Here is a 22,786-nt window from a genome sequence, read left to right as displayed (position 1 = left end):
TTGCAAACAGCACTATTATCTACCATTACAGTGCCCTTATAAGGTGAGTGAGAAAATTTAATGGGGCATTACTAGTTCGCCAGCGTATCATGCTCCATGCTTTTACCAGGCAGTGTCAAGCTAGAAGAAGGGCTCTTGGCCATGTCGGCCCATGGATGAGGAGAGGTCGAAGACATCTGTGGAGGAGGGCTCACCCCTCATAGGTTTACATGCACCAATGCTCATTCCTCCAGCTCTCTGAGGAGCAGTGTGTGAGAAGGCTGTGCTTCCAAAAGGAAGTGCTGACAGAGATATACCATCTCCTACAGGCAGACCAATGCCTGGACTGCTCTGGAGGCAGCCTTCAATACTCCCCTCAACAATACCCAAATTCATTGTGGTGTGCTGCATGTTGCACAACTTGGCCATCATGAGGGGCCAGGCATTGCCAGTGGGGATTGCAGGCCCACCTCAGGAGGAGGAGGACGATGAAGAGGAGTCTAACGAGGCCCCCATTGGATAGCCACACCATCCACAGTGAAGGCAGCGTGGAGATGCAGTTGGACCATGAGTCGCATGTCAAAAACTCATAGTGGACTGGCTCTCCTAAATGGAGGAAACTGAGGGATGGAGTCAATTTTGGACATGCTATGTACCCCCATAAAGGCACATCTCCGGTGAACATTGGAATGATGTACAAGACACCAATGGCAAATGATGAATCATAAATCTTGCTGCAACAAAGTCCCAAAAACTCCCCCCACCAAATAAAACCAAACAATATACAACGTTATGTTGCAGGCCACTAAATAACAACAAAACTTTTTTAAGGCTTGATTTTCAGCTCGGGTGCACAAATCTATTGTGTAACGCCTGGTTTAACGTCCCCGATATTTTTTGCCTAATTTCCCAGTCGAGGGCGCAAAATCTTTCCAGGCGGTATCTTTACTGTCCCGCCGCGATTATCACTCCGAAATCAGGAAAGCTGAAAATCCAGTCTTATGGACCTCCATCTATGTCCTCCTTGATCTGTAGATCTAATTCTTGTTCAAAATATCCTTATTTCTGTACTTCTTAGTTCGATATTATACTTTTTTATTTTTAGTTAACAAGGACATCTCCGGTTTATTCAGATCCTTTACTGTGATTATTATGGTCTTCAATGATTAGGCAGTTTAAGTTCCCAACACTGGTAAGCTAAAACTCCTTTAATACCCAGCACTCTTAAGGAAGACTGGAACATTAATTCATAAAATCAGTATAACTTATTGGGCTCAATTTTCCCCAAAGCTTTTTTTGGGTGTACTTGAAGAGTTACGCGTGCTTTTTTGGAACCTAAGTACGGCAAAAAAAATGTTCCAAGTTTCTCCATTTGATTTCTTAATTTTGGCGCAGCCTAACCTGTCCTTTAGTTTTTGGGGTGGAACCTTGACCTGTGCCAAAAAGATTGGGTTCCCATGGTAAGCAGGGACACAATGCGGGCTGAGGCTGGAAAGTGAAACATACAGCCAGCTCGCAACTTGCACAAGCACATTAAAATACATTGCAGCAACTTACCGCCATTAAATTATTAAAATCCCCCCCCCACCATGGCGGTACCGATCGCCGCACCTATCTCAGGCCGAGTGGCCTCCTGGTCTGCTCCCCTGCACCTATCTCAGGCCAAACGGCCTCCTGGTCTGCTCCCCTGCACCTAGCCCTGGCTGAGTGGCCTCCCGGTCGATTACCCCACACCTAGCCCTGGCCAAACAGCCTCCCGGCCCGCTCCCCTGCACCTATCCCAGGTTGAATGGCCTCCTCCCAGTCCGCTCCCCCACACCTATCCCAGGCCGAACGGCCTCCCTATCCCGATCCCCACACCTATCCCAGGCCGAATGGCCTCCTCCCTCCCAGTCCCCGCACCTAACTATACCTGAAAGGCTTCACTCCTCTCTCCCCCTCTCTCTTGCCTCTCCTGCTACTGCTGTCCGGGCATCTGCTGCACTTACCTGCGCCAATTTCCTTAACTCTCCAGAAGGTTTTTCTACAGAGGCCACATATGCTGGCCTAAGAAGAACTGGAGTAATTCTCAGCTGGCCAAACTTGCCTAACTTGCCAGAATTGGCGCAGGTGGCAGGTTACGCCCCCTTTGGCTAAAAAATATACCGTAAAAAATCGTAACTAACTAAGTTAGGCTGGTGCAAATTGATCGGGGAAACTTGTTTTTTTTTAAACTTAGGCCAAAAAAAGCGGCCTGCTCCAAAAAAACACGCAAATCACTGGGGAAAATTGAGCCCTCAGGAACATTTATTTATATCAGAGAGTGCCATTCCACACCGATCTGCTGTAAAGCCAAAACATTCTGGTCTTTGCAAATAAATGATAGACACATTGGGGTTTATTTTGGTATAAACGATTCATTTCTGTCTGTGCTATTTTACAATAAAATTTTACATATTTAGAACTATTTGTATCAAAATAACACAAAGTGAAAAATATACTCCATTAAGTCTTAGATCAGTACATTAATACAGAGCAAATATTTACGAGAAAAATTATATATTCAAAATTGAGGGAAAATTGTTGTGTTTTTATATTCTGTCTAGATTTGGCCTTTCTACGTTTCTCCAAGCCCAGGCTATGATATATAGGATCGAGCAGATAAACAATTCTACTTTGCTACCGGGTGTCAAACTGGGATATGAAATTTATGATACCTGCTCTGATGTCGTCGCTGCAATACAAGCAACCACAAGGTTTCTTTCCAAATTTAATTCCTCGGACAGCAGTGTTGAAGTTCACTGCAATTACACAGACTATATACCCATTGTAAAAGCAGTTGTAGGGGACGCATACTCAGAAATATCGATTGTAGTTGCAAGAATGTTGAACCTGTACCTCATTCCACAGGTATGTGTATTTATTCTTTATTACCTGAAAAGTAAAATTGTTTCTTCATTTCAACTATAAGTTTTTGTAATTCATTTTTGGGATGTTGGGATTTTGGGGTGTTGGTGGCAAGGCTAGCATTTACTTCCTATCCTTAGTTGCCCTTCAGAAGGTGATAGTGGGCCTTCTTCTTGAACTGCTGCAGTCTATGTGGTGAAGGTAATCTCATAATGCTGTTAGGTAGGGAATTCCAGGATTTTGAACCAGCGATACTGAAGAAACAACAATGTATTTCCAACTCAGGATGGTGTGTGACTTGCAGAGAAACTTGGAAGTTATTTTGTTCCCATGCATCTGCAGCCCTTGTCCTTTTAGGTGATGGAGTTCCATGGTTTGGGAGGTGCTGCCGAAGAAGCCTTGGTGAGTTGCTGCAATGCTCCTGAGATAGTATACAGTGATGCGATGGTAGGCTGATGGTGAAGGGAGTGGATGTTTAATTCAGTGGGTGGGGTGCCGATCAAGTGGACTGCTTTGTCCTGGATGGTGTTGAGCTACTTGAGTGTTGTTGGAGCTGCACTCATCAAGGCAAGTGCACAGTATTCCATCAAACTTCTGACTTATGCCTTGTAGGTGGTGGAGAGACTTTGGGGAATCAAGAGTTGAGCCACTCACCACAGAATATTCAGCCTTTGGACTACTCTAGTCGCCATGGCATTTATGTGGCTGGTCCAGTTCAGTTTCTGGTTAATGGTGACTCCCAGGATGTTAATGGTGGATGATTCAACGATGGTAATGTCATTGAATGTGAAGGGGAGATGATTAGGCTCCCAACAAGTGGTAAGTAACATTGCCTGACACTTGTGTGACACAAAAGTTGATTGCCACTTATCACTTCAAGCCGAGATGTTGTCAAGGTCTTGCTGCATGCGATCATGGATTGCTTCATTATCTGAGGAATTGCGAGGGAACTGACCACTGTGGAATCATCAGTTTCAGGAGTCTAGTATCGGCATGTGGACAATGTGGCCCGTCCATCAGAGCTGATCAAGCGTGGTCGATGCTAGGGATGTTGGCCTGAGAGAGAATGCTGATGTTGGTGTATCTATCCTGCCAATGAATTTGCAGGATTTTGCAGAGGCAGCATTGGTGGTACTTGTCGAGTGCTTTGAGGTGCCTACTGCACATAGTCCATGTCTCTGAAGCATATAGGAGGGTGGGTATCTCTACCACTCAGTAGACTATGAGTTTCGTGCCGGGTTTGAGAGCCTGGTCTTCGAACACTCTTTTCCTCAGGCAGCCAAAGGCTGCACTGGCATTCTGAAAGCGGTGTTGGACTTCATCATCGATGCTTGCCCTTGCTGATAGTAGGCTCCCAAGGTATGGGAAGTGTTCCACATTGTCCAAGGTCTCGTCATGGATCTTGATAATCAGGGAGCAGTACTGAGAGAACCTTTGTCTTACAGATGTTTAATGTAAGGCCTAGACTCTCGTACGCTTCAGTGAAGGTGTCATCAATGGTTTGGAGTTCGACCTCCGAGTGTGCACAAGCACAAGCATCTGCATATTGTAATTCAAAGACAAAAGTTGGAGCAACCTTGGATCTGGACTGGAGGCGTCGGAGGTTGAACAATTTCTCGCTTGTCCTGTAGTTTAACTCCATTCCAGCGGGGAGCTTGTTAAAGGCGAGATGAAGCATTGCAGCGAGGAAGATTGAAAAGAGCATTGGTGCGATGACACAACCTTGCTTGACCCTGTTCTTCACTTGTATTGGGTCTGTGGTGGTTCCATTGGTAAAAATCACGGCTTGCATGTCATCGTGAAGCAGGCAGAGGATGGTGACAAATTTTTGAGGACAGATGAATTTGAGAAGGACTTTCCATAATCCCTCATGGTTGAGAGTCAAAGGCCTTTGTGAGGCCAACAAAAGCCATATACAGAGGTTGATACTACTCCCTACATTTTTCTTGGATTTGTCGTGCGGTGACGATCATGTCCATTGTGGGCGGAATCTGCATTGCAACTCTGGGAGGAACTCTTCACCACTGGGAGGAGACGATAGAGGAGGCTTCTTTCGATGATTTTCCCTGCAGCAGACAGCAGAGAAACTCCTCTGTAATTACCGCAAACGGACTTGTCTCTTTTCTTGCAGATGGTCATGATTACGGCTCCTCTGAGATACCCTGGCATGTTCTCCTCCTTCTCCAGATAAGGGAGATGAGGTCATGGATTCACCCTGAGGAGCTCTTTCAGCGATGTTCTGGGGCGATTGGTGTCCAATATCCACAACCATCTTCCTTTATGTCAGTTATAACTCCAGCCACTAAAGAATTTTCCGAATTAATCCATATTAATTTCAAGTTTTACTAGGGCTCCTTGGTGCCACTGATCACCTCTGGAATTCAGCTCTTTTGTCCAAGCTTGGACCAAGGCTGCACTCTGAGGTCTGGAGCTCAGTGGTGCTGGTGGAACACATTGTAATGGTAAGCAGGTTATTGGCGAGTAAGTGCCACTTGATAGCACTGTTAATGACTCCTTCCATCACTTTGATGATGATTGAGAGTAGACTGATGGGGCAGAAATTGCCTTATTCATTACCAACTTCTAAAAAGTAGACTTACCATCAACAGTTATTTTTTTTTTAATCAAAGAATTAGATTTAAATGTTATCAAAATTGGCAGAAGCAATGCTCAATGTTAATTCAAAAGTAGCACTGATGGTTGTAATATATTTGCTTCATGGGTTCTTTGCTTAAGAATTCATAGTAAAATATTGCTATTAAGAGCTAATTGGTTTATTAACAAAGGTTTAACAATCTGTCATGTATTCAACTATCATTGTAACCCATGTATAAGCTGACCTAAGTTGTACACCTTGAGAATATTGACCACAAGGGGGTGAACTTGTGGGAGACACTCCTAACCTGGACTTTCAGGTATAAAAGGTGAAGCTCCACCCACCTTCATCACTTGAGGTCTTGTAATAAAGGTAACTGGTCACAGAGTTACCTTCTCTCAAGTATGGCCTCGTGTGCATTTATACTGTATAGTAAGAACATATCACAATCACACTACACATTACCAGTTCATGCACTAGGCTCACAACTGCATACCTCATCGTGGATGAACTAGACTCAACTGACTGGGGTTTTATTGAGTTTTGTGAACTAAGCCACTCACAATGCAACAGCTCCACAACTATTTTAATTAAACTATAAAGCCAAGTGTCCCCTTATTAAAGGGGCATTAGAACCGACAAATTAACATAAAACTTTGTGAACCTTAAACAGTCAAATTAAAATTGGGTTGCTGGGGGTGGTGATGCACTTCAGTCCCTCCAGTGCCCATCTCTTGCCGAAGGCCACGAGCGTACCGATGGACACCGCGTGCTCCTTCTCCAGGGACACCCTGGCGCGAACGCAACCGTGGAAGAAAGGCAGGCAGTCGATCTGAACAACCCCCTCGACTACCTGGATCTATTAATGGCCACCTTAGCCAGGCCCAGGAGCAGTCCTACGAGGAGGCCGTCCGACCTGCCCGCTCCTCTCTGCACCGGGTGCCCAAAGCTCAGGTGGCAACAACTCTACAATTCTTTTGGGGGGGGACAAAATAAACATTAGATCGAGTGCCCCCCAATCTGGAGGACACTCCAGACACTTTTAACTGCCCTCTCTTTTTCTTTATTTTTTTGTTTTTTTGGGGTTTTCTTTGTGGGTTTTTTTTGTGATTTTTTTTGGGGCATTAAAATCATATAATTTACAAGTGCCCCCAATAAAAGGGGGAGGGGGCACTAAAACCCGGCAATTAAAATAAATTAAACTTTAAAACATAAAATTACATTAAAATTTGGTTGCCGGGGGTGATAATGCACTCCAGTCCCTCCAGCGCCCACCTCTCGCGGAAGGCCGCGAGCGTGCTCCATCTCTAGGGATGCCCTGGCCCGGATGTAGGCGCGGAAGAGAGGCAGGCAGTCAGGCTGAACAACCCCCTCGACCACCTGGATCTATTTGTGGCCACCTTAGCCAGGCCCAGGAACAGTCCTACGAGGAGGCCATCCGACCTGCCCGCTCCTCTCTGCACCGGGTGCCCAAAGATCAGGAGGGTGGCAACAGCTCTACAAACCTGTGAGCATACTCACAGGTGCATACATTACAATGATAACTCCTCAAATGCCTTTAGCATTGAATGCACTGCATGGGGTAATACTTCACATAGAGATGAGGAAAGGTTCAGATTTGATCCTCAATGCTGCAATTGGTCTCAGTGTCCCTGGGCTAGTCAGGTAAAAATCAGACAAGGATCCTATCCTCATTACTATTCTGTGATCCCTGCAGCAAAGTGCATGTGTGTGAATTATTACCTTGTAGAGAGATGCAAAAAAATGGAGGATGGGAAGAGGAATTACAAAGTAAAATTGGGACACTTGTGGTGAGTCAGGAATGGTAGCACAGTGGTTATGATACTGAACTAATAATCCAGAGGCCTAGACTGATGATCCAAAGATGTGAGTTCAAATCCCACCACAGCAGCTGGGGAATTTAAATTCAGTTAATTAAATAAATCTGGGATAAAAAGCTAGTGTCAGCAATGGTGACAATGAAACTATCGAATTGTCGTAAAAACCCATCTGGTTCACTAATGTCCTTTAGGGAAGGAAATTTACTGTCCTTACCTGGTCTGGCCTATATGTGACTCCAGATCCACAGCAATGTGGTTGACTCTTAACTGCCCTTTGAAATGGCAAATGGTAAGAAGCTGCTGCAAAAAATCATAATAAGAAAAAAAACAGATGGGCCACCTGGCATCGACCTTGGCATCAGCTACGGACATGACAGTGGCACACCCGGCCGCAAAATCCTCCTCACTAACATCTGGGGATTGTGCCAAAATTGGGAGAACTATCCCACAGACTAGTCAAGCAACAGCCTGACATAGTCATACTCATAAGTATGACGGCACAGTGGTATACAGAGTTGGGAGGCAATGGCCCTTGGAGTCCTCACCATTGACTTTGGACCCCATGAAGTCTCATGGCTTCAGGTCAAGCATGGACGAGGAAACCTCCTGCTGATTATCACCTAGCACCCTCCCTCAGCTGATGAATCTGTACTTTTCCATGTTGGAAGAAGCACTGAGAGTAGCAAGGGCACTCTACGTGGAGAACTTTAATGTCCATCATCAAGAGTAGCTTGGTGGCACCATTACCAAGCTGGCTGAGTCCTGAAGGACATAGCTGCTAGACTGAACCTGCAACAGGTGGTGAGAGAACCAACACGAGGGAAAAACTTACTTGACCTCATCCTCACCAATCTACCTGTTGCAGATGCATCTGTCCATGACAGCATTGGTAGCAGTGACCACCACACAGTCATTGTGGAGACGAAGTCCCGTCTTCATACTAAGGACATCCTCCATCATGTTGTGTGGCACTACCACCGTGCTAAATGGAACAGATTCAGAACAAATCTAGCAGCTCAAAACTGGGCATCCATGAGGCACTGTGGACCATCCGTTGCAGAAAAATTGTATTCCACCACAATCTGTAACCTCATGGCCCGACATATCCTTCACTACCATTACCATCAAGCCAGGGGAACAACCCTGGGTCAATAACGAGTGTAGAAGAGCATGTCAGGAGCAGCACTAAGCACACCTTAAAATGAGGTGCCAGCCTGGGGAAACTGCAACACAGGGCAACATGCATGCTAAACAACAGAAGCAGCATGCTGCAGACAGGGCTAAGTGATCCCACAATCAAAGAATCAGATCAAAGTTCTGCAGACACCTGCCACATCCAGTCGTGAATGGTGGTGGACCATTAAAAAACTAACGGGAGGAGGACACTCCATGAATATCCCCATCCTCAGTGATGGCAGAGCCCAGCACATGAGTGCAAAAGACAAGGCTGAAGTGTTTGCAACCATCTTCAGCCAGAAGTGCCGAGTGGATGATCCATATCGGCCTCCTCCTGAGGTCCCTACCATCACAGAAGCCAGTCTCCAGCCAATTCGATTGACTCCACGTGATATCAAGAAATGGCTGGGCGCACTGGATACAGCAAAGGCTATGTGCTCTGACAACATCCCGGTTGTCGTGCTGAAGACTTGTGCTCCAGAACTAGCCGCGCCTCTAGCCAAGCTGTTCCAGTACAGCTACAACACAGGCATCGATCAGACAATGTGGAACACTGCCTCGGTTATGTCCTGTCCACAAAAAACAGAACAAATCCAGTCCGTCCAATTACCGACCCATCAGTTTACTCTTAAGCATCAGCAAAGCGATGTCGTCGTCAACAGTGCTAACAGGCGGTACTTACTCACCAATAACCTGCTCGCCAATGCTAAGTTTGGGTTACACCAGGACCACTCGGCTCCAGACCCCTTGGTCCAAACATGGAAAAAAGAGCTGAATTCCAGAGGTCATCATCATCATAGGCAGTCCCTCGAAATCAAGAAAGACTTGCTTCCACTCTAAAAAAGTGAGTTCTCAGGTGACTGTACAGTCCAATACAGGAATTACAGAATTGAAGGAACAGGTGGGTGGGGAGTCTGATTTGCTGCATGCTCCTTCCACTGCCCGTGCTTGTTTTCTGCATCCTCTCGGCGATGATTCGAGGTGCTGAACGCCCTGCCAGATGCTCTTCCTCCACTTAGATCCTGCAAATCCAGTGGGATGATAGATGCACCGACGTCAGTGTTCTCGATCAGGCCAACATCCCCAGCGTCGAAGCACTGGCCACACTGGACCAGTTCCATTGGGTGGGCCACATTATCTGCATGCCCAACACGAGACTCCCAAAGCAAGCGCTCTATTCTGAACTCCTGCACAGCAAGCGAGCCTTAGATGCACAGAGGAAAGGTTTCAAGGACACCCTCAAATCCTCTTTGATAAAGTGCAACATCCCCACCGGCACCTGGGAATCCCTGGCCCAAGACCGCCCTAAGTGGAGGAAGAGCATTCCAGAGGTCAGAGGTAAGGTGAGAGTGACTGGGGGGAAACTCTCCACTGGCTGGAGTCATACCTAGCACAAAGAAAGATGGTTGTGGTTGTTGGAGGTCGATCATCACAGCCCCAGGACATCGCTGCATGAGTTCTTCAGGGCAGAGTCCTTGGTCATATCATAGATCATATCATAGATGGTTGCAGCATGGAAGAACATCATTCGGCCCATCAAGCCCATGCCAGCTCTCTGCAAGAACACTCCCCCGCCCTTTCCACATAGCTCTGCAATTTTTTTCCCTTCAGCTACTTATCCAACTCCCATTTGAAAGCCGCGATTGAGTCTGCCTCCACCACCCTTTCAGGCAGTCTATTCCACGTCCTAACCATTCGCTGCATAAAAAAGTTTTTCCTCATGTCGCTTTTGGCTCTTTTGTCAATCACCTTAAATCTGTATCCTTTCTGCCAATGGGTACAGTTTCTTTCTATCTATTCTGTCCAGTTCCCTCATGATTTTGAACACCTCTATCAAATCCCCTCTCACTCTTCTCTGCTCTAAAGAGAGCAACCTCAGCATCTCCAGTCTATCCACGTAACTGAAGTCCCTCATCCCTGGAATCATTCTCATAAGAACATAAAAAATAGGACCAGGAATAGGCCATACGGCCCCTTGAGCCTGCTCCGCCATTTAATACGATCATGGCTGATCTGATCATGGATTCAGGTCCACTTCCCTGCACGTCCCCATAATCCCTTATCGGTTAAGAAACTGTCTATATGTCTTAAATTTATTCAATGTCCCGGTTTCCACAGCTCTCTGAGGCAGCGAATTCCACAGATTTACAACCCTCAGAGAAGAAATTCCTCCCCATCTCAGTTTTAGATGGGTGGCCCCTTATTCTAAGATTATGCCCTCTAGTTCTAGTCTCCCCCATCAGTGGAACCATCCTCTCTGCATCCACCTTGTCAAGCCCCCATTATATGTTTCGATAAGATCACCTCTCAATCTTCTGAATTCCAATGAGTAGAGACCCAACCTACTCAACCTTTCCTCATGTCAACCCCCTCATCTCCGGAATCAATCTAGTGAACCTTCTCTGAACTGCCTCCAAAGCAAGTATATCCTTTCGTAAATATGGAAACCAAAACTGTAAGCAGTATTCCAGGTGTGGCCTCACCAATACCCTGTATGTGGCAAGACTTCCCTGCTTTTATACTCCATCCCCTTTGCAATAAAGGCCAAGATACCATTGGCTTTCCTGATCACTTGCTGTACCTGCATACTAACTTTTTGTGTTTCATGCATAAGTACCCCCAGGTCTCACTGTACTGGGGCACTTTGCAATTTTTCTCCATTTAAATAATAACTTGCTCTTTGATTTTTTTTTCTGCCAAAATGCATGGCCTCACACTTTCCAAAATTATACTCCATCTGCCAAATTTTTGCCCACTCACTTAGCCTGCCTATGTCCTTTTGCAGATTTTTTGTGTCCTCCTCATACATTGCTTTTCCTCCTATCTTTGTACTATCAGCAAACATGGCTACGTTACACTCGGTCCTTTCTTCCAAGTCATTAATATAGATTGTAAATAGTTGGGGTCCCAGCACTGATCCCTGCAGCACCCCACTAGTTACTGATTGCCAACCCATGAATGAACCATTTATACCGACTCTCTGTTTTCTGTTAGTTAGCCAATTCTCTATCCATGCTAATATATTACCCCGAACCCCATGAACTTTTATCTTGTGCAGTAACCTTTTTTGTGGCACCTTGTCAAATGCCTCCTGGAGGTCCAAATACACCACAATCACTGGTTCCCCTTTATCCACCCTGTTCGTTACATCCTCAAAGAATTCCAGCAAATTTGTCAAACATGACTTTCCCTTCATAAATCCCTGCTGACTCTGCCTGACTGAATTATGCTTTTCCAAATGTCCTGCTACTGCTTCTTTAATAATATACTCCAGCATTTTCCCAACCACAGATGTTAGGCAAACAGGTCTATAGATTCATGCTTTTTGTCTGCCTCCTTTTTTAAATAGTGGTGTTACATTTGCAGTTTTCCAATCTGCTGGGACTTCCCCAGAATCCAGAGAATTTTGGTAAATTACAACCAATGCATCCACTATCCCTGCCGCTACTTCTCTTAAGACCCTAGGATGCAAGCCATCAGGTCCAGGGGATTTATCCGCCTTTCGTCCCATTGGGCTAGACTTTCCACTTTTTTTCCATCGATATCACCCACTTAACGTCCATTTTAACACTGAGATGAGGTATAACGCCCAGATATCGCCCATTTAGGCACAAAATGGAAACTAATGCCCACTTATCGCTCCCTTATCGCCGAGCGTTACTTTCAGCATGTACTTAACGCCGAGAGATAATAATACCGCCCGCCCACTTTTTTTTGTTGTAAAGTTCAGAATGACCAAAACTAACGCCCATAGTATCGCCAAGTGTTACTTTTGGCACCTCACCCACATATCGCCGAAAATATCGGTCGCCGAAAAACCCGCTGTGAAAAAGTTGCTCTTACCTGAACTAAACCCAGCGGTATGGATGCCATTTTGTAAATTGGAAGTCGGTTCATATAAAAGGCTGTTTCAACTTCTGGGGGTCTTTTAACATGATTTGAACATCTGAACAAACATCTTATCATACTGTGGATGATTTGAAGTTATTTTAGGTGTCTTAGTAGGTAAATTTATTGTTTGTGAACAATAGGTATAATACTGAGAGTTACTGTAATGGGGCCTGTAATTTCTGTCTTGATGACCATGCACATGCTGCAGACTAGAGATGACAGAAGGTATATTCAACAGCATTATGTGCCCAATCAAAGATGTGCCAGACTGCTGGGGATGACGAGACCTTACACCCCACGCACTTACAGGGAGAAGCAGTCTTACCTGAGTTGTCCGATAGCACGTGCCTGAGAGAGACTGCGCTTCCACAAAGAGGTTATCAGTGCGATATGCCAGCTCATCAGGGGAGATGTGCAGCATGCCAGCACCATCAGGACCACAATGTCCATCAAGGTCAAGGTCACCGCAGCACTTGCTTTCTACGCATCGGGTTCCTTTCAGGCCTCAGCTGGCGACATTTGTGCTATATCTCAGCATGCCACACATTGCTGCATTCGACAGGTCACTGAAACCCTTTAGGCATGCAGGATGGACTTTATCAGCTTCACTATGATCAGAGAGTCACAGACTGAGAGGGCTCTAGGATTCTACAGAATTGTAAACTTCCCCAAGGTGCAGGGAGCAATAGATTGTACACACATCACCATGTGGGCACCTTTTCAGGATGCAGAGGTTTTACGGAACCGGGGATTCCACTCCCTGAATGTGCAACTCGTTGTCGACCACCAGCAAATTATTATGGCAGTAAATGCAAAATTTCCGGGCAGCATCCATGATGCGCACATCCTGCATGAGAGCGCTGTATCTGACATGTTTGCCAGTCAGCCACAAGGTTAATGCTGGATGCATCGTGACAAAGGATATGGCCTCGCCACCTGGCTGATCACCCCACTGTGTAACATCTACACCAAAGCTGAGAGGTGATACAACGAGAGCCACAGAGCCACACGCAATTTCATCGAGAATACCATTGGAGTACTTAAGCAATGCTTTAGATGCCTGGACCACTCAGGAGGCGAGTTACAGTACCACGCTGAGCAGGTAGCTCAATTCGTGGTGGTGTGCTGCATGCTGCACAACTTGGCTATCAGGAGGGGACAAGAATTGCCAGAAGGGACAGCCGGTCCACCTCGGGAGAAAGAGAAAGAGGAGGATGAGGAGGTGGACGCTGACCTTGGGCCACACGATCAGGCTGACGATGAGAAATTGAAGGAAATCCTTATTAGGCGAGAAATTGTGTTAGGGAAATTGATGGGATTGAAGACCGATAAATCCCTGGGGCCTGATAATCTGCATCCCAGAGTACTTAAGGAAGTAGCCCTAGAATTAGTGGATGCATTGGTGATCATTTTCCAACAGTCTGTCAACTCTGGATCGGTTCCTCTGGACTGGAGGGTAGCTAATGTAACACCACTTTTTAAGAAAGGGGGGAGAGAGAAAACAGGTAATTATAGACCGGTTAGCCTGACATCAGTAGTGGGGAAAATGTTGGAATCAATTATTAAAGATGAAATAGCAGCATATTTGGAAAGCAGTGACAGGATCGGTCCAAGTCAGCATGGATTTGTGAAAGGGAAATCCTGCTTGACAAATAGTCTATAATTTTTTGAGGATGTAACTAGTAGAGTGGACAAGGGAGAACCAGTGGATGTGGTGTAATTGGACTTTCAAAAGGCTTTTGACAAAGTCCCACACAAGAGATTGGTGTGCAAAATTAAAGCACATGGTATTGGGGGTAATGTACTGACGTGGATAGAGAACTGGTTGGCAGACAGGAAGCAGAGAGTTTGGATAAATGGATCCTTTTCAGAATGGCAGGCAGTGAGTAGTGGGGTACCGCAGGGCTCAGTGCTGGGACCCCAGCTCTTTACAATATACATTAATGATTTGGATGAGGGAATTGAGTGTAATATCTACAAGTTTGCAGATGACACTAAGCTGGGTGGCACTGTGAGCTGTGAGGAGGACGCTAAAAGGCTGCAGGCTGACTTGGACAGGTTAGGTGAGTGGGCAAATGCATGGCAGATGCAGTATTATGTGGATAAATGTGAGGTGATCCACTTTGGTGGCAAAAACACAAAGGCAAAATATTATCTGAATGGCAGCAGATTAGGAAAAGGGGAGCTGCAGCGAGACCTGGGTGTCATGATACATCAGTCATTGAAAGTTGGCATGCAGGTACAGCAGGCAGTGAAGAAGGCAAATGGTATGTTGGCCTTCATAGCTAGGGGATTTGAGTATAGGAGCAGGGAGGTCTTACTGCAGTTGTTCAGGGCCTTAGTTAGGCCTCACCTGGAATATTGTGTTCAGTTTTGGTCTCCTAATCTGAGGAAGGACGTTCTTACTATTGAGAGAGTGCAGTGAAGGTTCAACAGACTGATTCCCAGGATGGAAGGACTGACATATGAGGAGAGACTGTATCGACTGGGCCTGTATTCACTGGAGTTTAGAAGGATGAGAGGGGCTCTCATAGAAACATATAAAATTCTGACGGGACTGGACAGGTTAGATGCAGGAAGAATGTTCCTGATGTTGGGGAAGTCCAGAACCAGGGGACACAGTCTAAGGATAAGGGATAAGCCATTTAGGACTGAGATGAGGAGAAACTTCTTCACTCAGAGAGTTGTTAACCTGTGGAATTCCCTACCCAAGAGAGTTGTTGATGCCAGTTCATTTAATATATTCAAGGGGGAGTTAGATATGGCCCTTACGGCTAAAGGGATCAAGGGGTATGGAGAGAAAGCGGGAAAGGGGTACTGAGGTGAATGATCAGCCAAGATCTTATTGAATGGTGGTGCAGGATCGAAGGACCGAATGGCCTACTCCTGCACCTATTTTCTATGTTTCTATATTTCTAAACCATGCCCCCACCTCCCTCAAGACCACAGGAAAGGGCCCATGGTGACTATATAGCTGCAAGATTCTTACGTCAGCAGCTCATAAATGAGCACTTTGCTTGAAATAACGTTGGTCATATTTACAAAGTTGCAAGACTGATGTGTCTGCAGCTCATACATAAATGCTGTGCATTACCTTGGTGACAGTTAACGTTCAAGTTGATTCAAGGTATTGTTGAATAAAAAACATTTAATGAGAACATTTGAATGAAATCATAATTATAACTTTAAAAAACACCCCACCCCACACAAATTTCTAACATTTATATAATTCGTTCAATGTTTAACATTTCCAAAAACACTTCTTAAACATAGAATACAAATGCAAAAAACAAGGTGTCCCCCTTCCTAAATTCTCCCTGCAGGACCTCATCCCTCTTTCTACGTATGTCATTGGTCCCAGTATGGACCACGACTTCTGACTGTTCACACTCTCCTTCCAAAATGCCCTGCAGCCGCTCAGTGACATCCTTGGCCCTGGCACCAGGGAGGCAACCTACCATCCTGGAGTCACATCTGCAGCCACAGAAACGCCTGTTGAACTCCCCTGACTATTGAATCCCCTACCACTATAGCTCTTCCATTCTTCTTCCTGCTCCCCCCCATGTGCAGCTGAGCCACCTATGGTGACGTGGATTTGGCTCTGACTACACTCCCCAGAGCCACCATCATCCTCACCGGTATTCAGAACAGACCGCCCATTTGGCTGACTTTCCACTTACCCGTTGAGAGACCGCCAAGAATGAGTGTGCAACGCTGACTTTTTTCGCCGGGCAATCATTTCCACACACCTTTTCCCTAAAAATGCAAATTCTCGCCCGTTTTTTTCACCGAGCATTAGCGATGCTTCTCGGCGGGCAATAAGGCATTGAGGTCCTTTATGTAAAGTCTGGCCATATGTACTAACTTAACAGAGAAAAAAAATCACTCACCAATCAGCTACTTCCCTTGTGCCAACATCATTTTTAAACTCTGACGTCCCTTTCAAATGTTGCCTGTTGAGCCTTGCCTTTTTAAGCCTCAGCCTCAGCCTCCCACTGCTGCTGCCTCGCAGGTCCGCTGTCTCAGAAATTCCCACTCTTTCCAAATTCCCAAATAAACCATTCTGTTTAACTCCACTCCGTTTAAGACCTCTCTGTGCAGATTACTAGTAAATCTTTTCTGCACCCTCTCTAAGGCCTTCACATTGATGGTGCAGGCTCAAAGGGCCGAATGGCCTACTCCTGCACCTATTTTCTATGTTTCTATGATACTGGGCTTCATAAATAGAGTTATAGAGTACAAAAGCTTGTAAATTATGATGAACCTGTATAAAACACTACTTCAGCCTCAACTGGAGTATTGTGTACAATCTGGGCACCGCCCTTTAGGAAGGATGCAACTTCAGTACTCCATTCCTGCTTTCTCTCTTGATCCCTTTGATCCCTTTAGCCGTAAGGGCCACATCTAACTCCCTTTTGAATATATCTAACGAACTGGCCTCAACAACTTTCTATGATAGAGAATTCCACAGGTTCACAATTCTCTGAGTGAAGAAGTTTCTCCTCATCTCGGTCCTAAATGGCTTACCCCTTATCCTTAGACGGTGGCCCATGGTTCTGGAATTCCTCAACATCGGAAACATTCTTCTTACATCTAACCTGTCTAAACCCGTCAGAATTTTATATGTTTCTATGAGATCCCCTCTCATTCTTCTAAATTCCAGTCTAGTCGATTCAGTCTTTCTTCATATGTCAGTCCTGCCATCCCGGGAATCAGTCTGGTGAACCTACGCTCCCTCAATAGCATGAATATCCTTCCTCAGATTAGGAGACCAAAACTGCACACAATATTCAAGGTGTGGCCTCACCAAGGCCCTGTACAACTGCAGTAAGACCTCCCTGCTCCTATACTCAAATCCTCTTGCTATGAAGGCCAACATGCCATTTGCCTTCTTCACCGCCTGCTGTACCTGCATGCCAACTTTCAATGACTAATGTACCATGGCACTCAGGTCTCGTTGCACCTCCCCTTTTCCTAATCTGTCACCATTCAGATAATATTCTGCCTCCCTGTTTTTGCCACCATTTATCTACATTTATGGGCCATGCATTTGCCCACTCACCTAATCTGTCCAAGTCACCCTGCAGCCTCTTAGCATCGTCCTCACAGCTCACACTGCCACCCAGCTTAGTGTCATCTGCAAACGTGGAGATATTACATTCAATTCCTTCGTCCAAATCATTAATGTATATTGTAAATAACTGGGGGCCCAGCACTGAAATTGCGGTACCCCACTAGTCACTGCCTGCCATTCTGAAAAGGACCCGTTTATTCCTACTCTTTGCTTCCTGTCTGCCAACCAGTTCTCTATCCACGTCAACATATTACCCCCAATACCATGTGCTTTAATTTTTTATACACTAATCTCTTGTGTGGGACCTTGTCAAAGGCCTTTTGAAAGTCCAAATACACCACATCCACTGGTTCTCCCTTATCCACTCTACTAGTTACATCCTCAAAAAATTCTAGATTTGTCAAGCATGATTTCACTTTCATAAATCCATGCTGACTTGGACCGATCCTGTCACTGCTTTCCAAATGCACTGCTATTATGTCTATAATAATTGATTCCAACATTTTCCCCACTACTGATATCAGGCTAACCGGTCTATATTCCTTGTTTTCTCTCTCCCTCCTTTTCTAAAAAATGGGGTTACAGTAGCTACCCTCCAATCCATAGGAACTGATCCAGAGTCTATAGAATGTTAGAAAATGACCACCAATGCGTCCACTATTTCAAGGGCCACTTCCTTAAATATTCTGGGATGCAGACTATCAGGTCTTGGGGATTTATTGGCCTTCAATGCCATCAATTTCCCTAACACAATTTCCTGACGAATAAGGATTTCCTTCAGTTCCTCCTTCTCGCTAGACCCTCGGCCCCTAGTATTTCCGGCAGGTTGTTTATATCTTCCTTAGTGAAGACAGAACCAAAGTATTTGTTCAATTAGTCAGTCATTTCTTTGTTCCCCATTATAAATTCACCTGATTCTGACTGCAAGGGACCTACATTTGTCTTCACTAATCATTTTCTCTTCACATATCTATAGAAGCTTTTGCAGTCAGTTTTTATGTTCCCAGCAAGCGTACTCTCATACTCTATTTTCCCCCTCCTAATTAAACCCTTTGGCCTCCTCTGCTGAATTCTAATTTTCTCCAAGTCCTCAGGTTTGCTGCTTTTTCTGGCCAATTTATATGCCTCTTCCTTGGATTTAACACTATCCCTAATTTCCCTTGTTAGCCATGGTTGAGCCACATTCCCCGTTTTATTTTTACACCAGACAGGGATGTACAATTGTTGACATTCATCCATGTGATCTTTAAATGTCTACCATTGCCTATCCACCGTCAACCCTTTAAGTATCATTCGCCAATCTATCCTAACCAATTCATGTCTCATACCATCGAAGTTACCTTTCTTTAAATTCACGACCCTCGTCTCTGAATTAACTGTGTCACTCTCCATCTTAATGAAGAATTCTACCATATTATGGTCACTCTTCCCCAAGGGGTCTCGCACAACAAGATTGCTAATTAATCCTCTCTCATTACACAAAACCCAGCCTAGGATGACCTGCTCTCTAGTTGGTTCCTCGAGAAAACCATCCCTTCTACATTCCAGGAAATCCTCTTCCACAGTATTGCTACCAGTTTGGTTAGCCCAATCTATATGTAGATTAAAGTCGCCCATGATAACTGCTGTAGCTTTATTGCACGCATCCCTAATTTCCTTTTTGATGCCATCCCCAACCTCACCACCACTGTTTGGTGGTCTGTACACAACTCCCACTAGCGTTATCTGCCCTTTGATGTTCCGCAGCTCTACCCATATAGATTCAACAGCATCCAAGCTAATGTCCTTCCTTACAATTGCGTTAATCTCCTCTTTAACTAGCAACGCTACCCCACCTCCTTTTCCTTACTGTCTATCCTTCCTGAATATTGAATATCCCTGGATGTTGAGTTCCCAGCCTTGGTCACCCTGGAGCCATGCCTCCGTAATCCCAATTATCTCATATCCATTAACAGTTACCTGCGCAGTTAATTCATCCACTTTATGACGAATGCTCCTCGCATTGAGACACAGCCTTCAGGCTTGTTTTTTTAACACTCTTTTCCTTTTATAATTATGTTGTAATGTGGCCCTTTTTGATTTTTGCCTTTGATTTCTCTGTCCTCCTTTCCTTATCTCCTTTCTACCTTTTGCTGCTGCCCCCATTTTACTTCCGTAAGCTTTTTGAACTGCTTTCTCAACCTGCCCTGCCACCTTCAATGATTTGTGCACATATACCCCTCGGTCTCTCTGCACCCCCTTTAGGATTGTACCCTTTAGTTTAGATTTCCTCAGCTCATTCTTTCTACCAAAATGAATCACTTCGCACTGGTCCAACTACCTTCAACTGCTTCATCATTGACCTTTCCTCCATCATAAGGTCAGAGGTGGGGATGGTCACTGATGATTGCACAGTGTTCAGTGCCATTCGCAATTCCTCAGAAAATGAAACAGCCACATGCATCAAGACCTGGATGACATTTAGGCTTGGGCTGATAAGTGGCAAGTAAAATTTGCGCCACACAAGTGCCGGGCAATGACCATCTCCAACAAGCAAGAGGCTAACCACCGCCCCTTGACATTCAACAGCATTACCATCACCGAACATCCCATTATCAACATCCTGGGGGGTCACCATTGACCAGAAACTTAACTGAACCAGCCACATAAATACTGTGGCAACAAGAGCAGGTCAGAGTCTGAGTACTTTGAGGTGAGTGCTACAATCTTAGCAGGGGACGTTAAGGTCAAAAAAGAAAGAGACCCGTAATTTTTTAACTTCAGTAATTGAAGTAAAATGTGAATAAGAACTAAAAAGTTAGTCTTATGTATAGACATTGTATAGTCTTATGTATACAAGGCACAAGTCAAGAGTGTGATGGAATACTCTCCACTTGCCTGGATGAGTGTAGCTCCAACAAAACTCAAGATGCTCGACACCATCCAGGTCAAAGCAGCCCACTTGATTGGCACCCCATCCACCACCTTAAATATTCACTCCCTCCACCACCAGCATACCGTGGCTCCAGTGTGTACCATCTACAAGATGCACTGCAGCAACTCGCCAAAGCTTCTTCATCAACACCTTCAAAACCCGCGAACTCTGCCACCTAGAAGGACAAGGGCAGCAGGTGCATGGGAGCACCATCACCTGCACATTTCCCTCCAAATTACACACCATCCTGACTTGGAAATATATCGGCGTTCCTCCATTGTCATTGGTCAAAATCATGGAACTCACTTCTTAACAGCACTGTGGGAGTGAGTACCTTCCCCATATGGACTGCAGCAGTTCAAGAAGGCAGTTCACCACCACCATCTCAAGGGCAATTAGGGATGAGCAATAAATGCTGGCCTTGCCAGCGACGTCTACATCCCAAGAAGGAATTTTTAAAAAGCTACTGATAACATTTGGCCTGTTATATTAATGAAATAGCATCACTAAGATTTGACTTGTCTGATGAACTGGAGAATGCATCACAGCATCAACACACGGCCACTGTGCTCTGCGCTGACATGCTTTTTGTGGAGGATATTATTAATAGGGCTATATTCACTAGAGTTTAGAAGAATGAGAGGGGATCTCATTGAAATGTATAACATTTTGACTGGTTTGGATAGACTGGATGTGGGGAGGATGGTTCCCTGGCTGGGATGTCTAGAACAAAGAGTCACAGTCTCAGGATATGGGGTAGGAAATTTAGGACTGAGATGAGGAGAAATATTTTCACTCAGAGGGTGGTGAATCTGTGGAATTCTCTCCCACTGAAGGCTGTGGAGGCCAAGTCACTGAATATATGTAAGAGGGAGATAGATACATTTCTAGAAACAATAGGCATCAAGGGGTATGGGGAAAAGGCGGGAATATGGTGTTGAGATAGAGGATCAGCCATGATCATATTGAATGGAGTTGCAGATTCGAAGGGCCAAATGGCCTACTACTGCTCCTATTTTCTATGTTTCTATGGGTTAGACTTTCCACTTCACATCACCCATCTATGGCCCATATATCACCCAAAACAGACCTCTATCGCCCATTTTGAGGAAAAAGTGGAAACTAGGCCAGAAAGATCGCCGGAAAAATAAGCCCCCAAGTTTCGGCTCACTTCGCCGAACTGATCGGCGAGCTGATCGCCCGCACATCGCCCATCCCAACTTTTGGCACCTTGCCGGCACTTTGCCGGGCTGATTGCTCGCCGAGAACAAGGCTGGGTAATAGTTGCTTTTCCCGGGCTTTACAGAAGGATATGGGCACTACGGACGCCATTTTGAAGATCGGAGGAAGGGTGGGGGCAGCTAAAAAATCGTGCTTAGATAGTTGTGAGTTATTTAAGGGAGGTGTATAGACAGATCTACTCAGATAATTAATTATATTTAATTTTAATAATAGTAGCCTAGTGGATTAGGCATTTTTTAATGAAAAGTGCACTTATACCAAGTGAAAATAATTATTGAAAGTAATGGGGTCTAGTGTTAGACTGGGGCTGGAATAGAGAGAGTATTAGACTGAGATTGGTATACAGACTGGGGCTTGTATAGAGGGAGTAGTTTAATAGATTTACATTCTTTAGTGAAAAGTGCATTTATAGCAATTGAAAATAATTATTAATAATGATGGGGTCTATGCTTTCTGCGCCATTACTCATAACTGCTCACAAGCTTGTTTCTGAAAGGATCAATCGAAGAGGAGGCAGAGAAATGCATAGACAGGGACAGAGGAGACAGAGGAGGCGAGCATACAGCCAACAAAACTACAAAGAAACGCAATCTTACCTCAACTTGTAGCCTTCTACACTTCGGGATTCTTTCAGGCTTCGGCTGGCAACATCTGTCATATCTCTCAGCACGCCACACACTGCTGCTTTCGGCAGGTGACTGAAGCCCTTTACGCTCGCAGGATGGACTTTATAAGCTTCCTTATGACCAGGGAGGCACAGACCAGGAGGGCTTTGGGGTTCTCCAGAATAACAGACTTCCCCAAGGTGCAGGGAGCAATAGACTGCACGTACATTGCCCTGAATGCCCCCTTAAAGAACGCGGAGGTGTTTCATAATAGAAAGAGATTCCACTCCCTAAATGTGCAGATTGTTGTCGATCACAAGCAAATAATCATGACAGTAAATGCTACATTTTCTGGCAGCATCCATGTTGCGCACATCCTATGTGAGAGTGCTATCCCTGACCTGTTTCTCAATCAGCCAGAAGGTCACGATTGGATGCTGGGGGATAAGGGATATGGACTTGCCAGTTGGCTGATGATGCCACTGCGTAATCCCATCACTGAAGCAGAGAAACGTTACAATGAAAGCCACATAGCGACAAGCAACAGCGTCAAAAAGACAATTGGAGTCCTAAAGCAGCGCT

General features: G+C 45.2%; 1 protein-coding gene across 1 annotated transcript in view; it reads left to right on the top strand.

The window, feature by feature from the left end:
• LOC139266629 (G-protein coupled receptor family C group 6 member A-like) overlaps window positions 1-22,786 on the top strand; it is a 55,315-nt gene that overhangs the window by 7,917 nt on the left and 24,612 nt on the right. The window contains exon 2 of the mRNA XM_070884219.1: window positions 2,565-2,868. Within this exon, the coding sequence (XP_070740320.1) occupies window positions 2,565-2,868 (304 nt within the window). The remainder of the gene's footprint in view (window positions 1-2,564; window positions 2,869-22,786) is intronic.

Source organism: Pristiophorus japonicus, chromosome 7 (genome assembly GCF_044704955.1).
Source record: "Pristiophorus japonicus isolate sPriJap1 chromosome 7, sPriJap1.hap1, whole genome shotgun sequence".
Classification (NCBI taxonomy): domain Eukaryota; kingdom Metazoa; phylum Chordata; class Chondrichthyes; family Pristiophoridae; genus Pristiophorus; species Pristiophorus japonicus.
This window is presented reverse-complemented; position numbering and strand designations above follow the sequence as displayed.